Raw genomic sequence first — 6,000 nt, 5'->3', positions numbered from 1 at the left:
TGTTCCTAATGTCCATGAACATGCAAGGCCCTGCTTGTGCTCTCCACTTTGATCACTGAGCAAATACCTTTGTTTCCTGCATGATTAATAATGTTAAATGAATAAATTTGCCCAGCAGCTAGTAAGAGAAACATCTTGGTTACCCATCTCTGTAGCTCTAGATTGGACCTGAAGGCCAAAGAAAACATTTTGCTGCATTTCAGCCCTTTAAGTGATGCTTTGTTATGCGAAGTTCCTCTTAGCTCATCTTTAGAAAGTCTCTCAGGACAAAATGTAGAGAAGACAGAGTGAAAGGTAACTGGAACTGTTCATTAGAACACATTCTTTTAATAATCAAGAAAGATCAGAAAAACAGCTGGAGAGACAGCAGGTGAATAGATGACACCACACATTGTCAGAAACTGTTCAAGAGAGCTGAGTTGTTCCACAATCCAGCTATAGTTGGTTCCCTTGTTCCGCCTCAGATGTGGATCCCTGAAGAGCTTTGATCTTCTCATCAAGCAGTAGCTAAGAGAAGATTCTGAACTCGCCCCAGTCCCAGCATTAGAGGCCAAGCAAGAATATTACCACTTGCAAATCTTGCAACAGTAACTAAGCACCAGACTCGCTGGCCAGAGCCTCATTGTGCTACTTATCAGCCATAATCACAAAAAGACTCTCTCTGGCTTACAGAATTGTAAGCTCCTATTTTCTGATTCACAGAGCGTGTATCAGACTGAAGGAAGCAGAACGTTAACCAGAGCAGCACAAGAGCTGGACCTATGGGTGCTTTGTTCCTCCTGAGTGATTCCATTTCTCCAGGGACAATCCCCCTGGACTGTTCAAGGGAAACAATCTGCTATTTCATGACCAGTTAGGTTCCAAGAAGACTTCAAACTAAGAGATTACTTTTTGCAAACTTTCTCTGTTTCTCTATCCATCAGACAAAATTTATGAAATCAAACATCCTTGATACTCTCAAGGTGACTTCCAAGGTCTCCTCTTCAGACAGAAAACGAGCTTTACCATTCTTGCTGTCTACACGGTAGGGGAGGTGCAGCAGCAGCTTCCTGTAAGAGAGGACACAGTGAACTTCAGCGTCTCTGACAGGTGAGCAATTGAGATGGCATTGCAAGTGACTCTTGCAATTTGCCAATCAGTATGCCAAGGCACGGTCTTTCAGTGTATCTCGTTCTCATAGCAGGTTGGTGGGCTTCCTGCGATACCTGGTGCACAGCTACACAGGCCTGAAATATTTCCAACACTATTCCTTTCCTTTGGCTGTGGCTATGACAACGGTTTCCAATGGTGGATTGTGGGCTCTCTCCACTGCTCTTGCTTTTGCACAGTGCTTCATTTTAAATGCAGAGGAAGGAGGAGCTGCATTGATAATGCTCTCCTGGTAGTAAAAATCTAAATAATGCCTAAAGCCTGAATGTGTCTTCAGGAGTTTGTCTTCTCTAGTAAAAAGAAATAAGTGGTGCAGCCTGATTAGAGATTCTGACCAGTACAGTTTCACAAAAAATATGTCTACACTGCAAAGCACAGTTGGGGTATGAGAACGGATTTACAGTTATGAAGTTGCTGGGATTTTAACCTACACTGAAGATTAATTCAGTGATCCCCTACCTGTGGCTCAGGCACATAATACACAAAGAAAGGCTGGATCTTGGACTCAGGAATGATTCCACAGTGCCTCGCTATGTTAGACATACCGTTTTTCCTGGAATGGCTGACAAGCCTTCCAGTTTATCTCCTCATGAGGATGTCTCAATCTGGACCATCTCACTGATGACTGTTCAAACTTACTTGCTCAGGCAGAGTGTGGACTCTTTCCCCTCTTATCTCAGACATATATTAACAATATAAATGATGGGATAGTCTCAGACCTCTATTCACAGTGCAAACAGAACCAAGGACACTTTAGAACCAAGAGATCTGTCCAGCCAAACTCTATAAAGCCCAACAAGACAACATGGTAGCATAGATGGGAGTTACTTTAAATTGGGGTTTAAGCCACGCTGATTCTTTTTCAGACCTTTTCAGCTGTCTTGTAGGAGCCATGGCTGAAAGAGGTACAGTCAAAACACCTTTGCACCACACCTACCGAAGGCAGTCATTTGCTATAATTTGAAGCAGCCCTTAAAATCAGCTTGGCTTAGAATCAGCCCTGGGACTACAGAGTTGGAAACATTTCCTTTGAGCCCACCTACACGTATGTGAGAGTAGAGTGGTTTTCAGTATGTAGAACTTGAAATCTTGTTTGTTTCTTTCATACTGAGAAGACTTGCATTATATTTGTGAAAGAAGCACTGGCTCAGGCTGTACCCAAGCAACCATTAGATTTACAGCGAACTTTTTATTTGCTAGGTTTGTGACTAGAGACAGCTGGATACTACAAAAATAATGGCAGATCTGAGTCACCAAGAAGATAGAACTGCAAAAGAAAAAGAATGCTGAGGTTTTCCTACATCTGCAGTATTGCATTAAGCTACCTCTTTTACTACCTATAGGTTCTGCAAGTCATTAGCTGAACAATTATTCCTCCTGATTTTCCAGTTTCAGAGCTAGCACTTCCAAACACTCTTCCACTCCTGTTGCATCTTTGGGTTAAATCCAAGCAGGGGGTAACTGACTCAGCCTGGTTTTGTCTGTGAGAAAGGTGACTTTTTTATAGTTAGTCCACTAAGGACAGAATTTGTCTGGCCTTAATCCATGGCCTGCACCTCGAATTTATTGGCAGGAAGCTATTCACATATGGATCTTCCCACATCCCATTCAATGAAGCAAGTCAGCCCAGAGAGGATTAAGCTTTTTTATGAAAACACTCTATTGTGAATAAGGACTTAAAGCAAAACAGACATGGGAATTATCTGGAAATCTCAGGCAAGGCAGTTGCACACTGAGAGAAATATGGAGGAAGACTGAGAAGTCTGAGAGTACATCAGTCAGTTGATTACCTTTGTAGGTTTGAAATAGCCCTATAAAAAGAGAACTCAAAGGAAATATTTTTAGGGAAACCTTGTAACATTTCCATCTCTGCATCCATGCCTGGGTATGTCCACAATTTGGCTTTCAACTTCTGAAAATGTATCTGCACATTTTTGACCATCTTCAGTTATATATTTGTACCAATTAGTATTTAGAAAGCAAACTCCCAAGAAGTCCTTCAAGACTGTGGGCAGTTTTTTGCCAGACATTTTGGGCCCTTGAAGCCTTGCTGTTTAAGTAGCCAAAATCTGTCTTCAAGCTATTTTTGCTAGAACAGTATCACAGAATCAAAGCTAGCATACTATACACCTACGGATGGACTGTGGTTGGTTTTGTCTATATCTATTTCTCATGTGCAATTAATAATCCGATATTCATCTTTAGCTTTGCTTTCCACACAGCATTCATTTGAAGGCTTGGTTAAACCTCCTTTCAAACAAGGTATTAACTGTACTTCCATCAATTATGCTTCACTTACTTTTTGGGAGTCCGAAGGTCAAGAACCTTGTCCTGGATATCTAATGTGATGTCTGAGTACTTTGCCCCTGGCAACTTGATTTTAATCTGAAATGATGGGCAGAGGTAAAGCTGTGATTAGATATGTAGCCCCACAAGCCATTAAAGATCTCATCTTCATGAATATTTTGATGCCAGTGTCAAAGAGTAGGTAATTTGTATCACAGAAAATATGACCGTGATAATCACTGCTTTTAAGTAACTTAGTGATGTGTGTTGATATTCCATTTTGTTCAAAAGCCTGAGTTGATAATGTACTTAACAGGTATTCTACACACAGAAAAAGCCCCTGGCTTTGTGTGTTCCAAGGACAGCTTGCTTCTACTAGAAAAATTGCACAGCAGTTCTACCTGTCCTGAAGTTCAGAAAGCAGGGAGGTCTTTGATCAGATAGTAATGGGACAGGATCTGATACCTGTAACTTCAAAGACTGTCAGTATTGTAAGCGTTCTGCTAACTCGCACAGCTTGCAATAAATGCATGCAGATGAAAACCATCTCCTTCCCAGCCCCTCTCCCCTCTAAAATTGTGCCCAAGATGAAACTCCATCTTAGAAATGCTTTTTATTTCCCCCAAGTCTGTACATAGCATTCGCATTTGCACAGATTCTCTTGAGTACTCTAGGTCCTTGAGGAGATATATGTGAGTTCCTCAGGTTAGCAAGTGTAAATACCATCTACAAATGCTTGAAGAACTACAAGAAAATCTTACAGGAGGCCAAAGGCAGCAATACAGCGTGGTGTTTACATTCTGTCCCTCAAGAAGGTGGCAAGATTAAAAAGGGCAGAGAAAGAGCATGAAGCACAGGTGGGAAATACTGGTTCAGCTCACCACTATATCTTCACAGCAGGCTGTGGAGGGGTCTTTCCTGCTCATCCCAAAGAAGACGTCCTCTGTTCCCACACACTGTTTGAATAAAATCTCATACCTGAGAAAGAGAAGTTGTTACCTAATAATACCGGAGAAGGGGCAGGAGACTAAAGGAGATGGTATTTCTCAGAGGACCATAAATATCCTCATCGTGTTGTCTCTCCTCCTTTTCAGTCTCCCTTCAAGGCTTCAACCCCTCTGCACTGGGTTTCTGTTCAGAGCCATGACTGAGTTGGCTGGAGGACAGGTGAAGGTCATTCACCTCACCTTCCAGGGCACTCACTTTGCTGCCTCTACTTCACTAACCAGCCTTTGCAGGATCAGGAAATGCATCCTAAGTGAATATGATACTTGTCAACTAGTCAAACACCACAAACTCTTGGGAAATGGATTTGAAAAGGATGTGGTCACAATTACATATGTTCTGTTCTGCCATTCTTGCACCCTGAGCATAACGCTCTTTTGTCAGACTGTAATTGTTTTGCATTTGGCCAACAGATTTTCTTCCCCTCCACATCTACAAAATGTAGAATCACGTACTCCCTTGGCCTTGATATTTCATGAATGAGGAAATACAAACTAAATTTGTATTTAGAACATACATTACTCCTACTACATTGAGCAAAATAAGTGGAGTGAGTCACTTTTCTAAGATGTTGAAAGCGCATATGGAAAGTCTTTTTGACATCTCCAGTGTTCCTATGTGTATGTAATAATTCCTAAGTCAATGAGAAATCTGCAGAATAGCTCTGGATGCACCTCTCTAGCCATCTGTTTTCCTTTTGGGCCATTTTCCTTCATTCAATTTGCTGAACTGTTACAAAGATTTATACTCTCTTTTCATCTGTGCAACACAGGTCGTAATTGCTTGAGGCTAGAGAAGCACTGCATTTTACCCAGCATGGAGGGGAATTGTCACAAAATAGCATGAGGAAAGCTTCTGTTGTGCCCACAATACAAAGAGAGTATGTTCTATACCTCACAGGTGATGGTTTCAAGAACGAGTGTAAAACTAACTGTATGTGAGGCTATAGGGGAGTGCCAAATCATATTCAGAAATGCTGAGTCTACATTCAGGTGGGTCTCAGTCCTGTGTTTAGATCCAGAAATTGAACACCAAATGGCATGACTCACGTGCAGAGAAAAATGAGGATACTGGACTACAAACTAGCATACAATGTGCAGCTTCATGGGCTTCAGTCCATCTGCTCCAGCACGTAGCACTCCAGGATATGGCATCAGAACACAACGATTAGAAATGCAAAGGCTGCTTTATGGATTGGCCCTGAAGGCTTTCTGACCTCTACGAACCACAGCTAACATGCCTGATGGTGTCTATTTCAAGAATGTTTTTGTTACTGTTTTTTATGAGCAAGGGAAAAGACCCTGGTTTTAGGCTGTAATGAGACAGGCTAAGATTGAATGACAAGATTTAGAAGTTCAAAACTGCCTGCATACAGCCTTCCTTCCTGTAGTACTATTTGTCTCTAAAGAGCTTAATTCTTTGAAATGCAAATATAAGTTGGAGTACTCTATGAATTTATGAGTATGAAAAATGAATGCATCTCAACTGCAGTGGGAAAAGACAGATATTGCACACAAATGGCATGTCTGAAAGTTAGTAAATCATCTGGCTGGCCTCCTT

General features: G+C 41.5%; 1 protein-coding gene across 2 annotated transcripts in view; it reads right to left on the bottom strand.

Moving 5' to 3' along the window:
* Window positions 1-307: 307 nt before the first annotated feature.
* Window positions 308-6,000, bottom strand: part of DNAAF6 (dynein axonemal assembly factor 6) — a 32,184-nt gene continuing 26,491 nt past the window's right edge. For both annotated transcript variants that reach the window (XM_074882556.1, XM_074882555.1), the window contains exons 5-7: window positions 4,317-4,413; window positions 3,449-3,534; window positions 308-1,049 (exon numbers count right to left, since the gene is read on the bottom strand). In XM_074882556.1, the coding sequence (XP_074738657.1) occupies window positions 920-1,049; window positions 3,449-3,534; window positions 4,317-4,413 (313 nt within the window). In that variant the 3' untranslated portion in view covers window positions 308-919. The remainder of the gene's footprint in view (window positions 1,050-3,448; window positions 3,535-4,316; window positions 4,414-6,000) is intronic.

This window comes from Strix uralensis, chromosome 13 (genome assembly GCF_047716275.1).
Source record: "Strix uralensis isolate ZFMK-TIS-50842 chromosome 13, bStrUra1, whole genome shotgun sequence".
In the NCBI taxonomy this organism is placed as follows: Eukaryota; Metazoa; Chordata; class Aves; order Strigiformes; family Strigidae; genus Strix; species Strix uralensis.
Note: the sequence above shows the minus strand (reverse complement) of the source record. Positions and strands in the feature narration are given on the sequence as shown.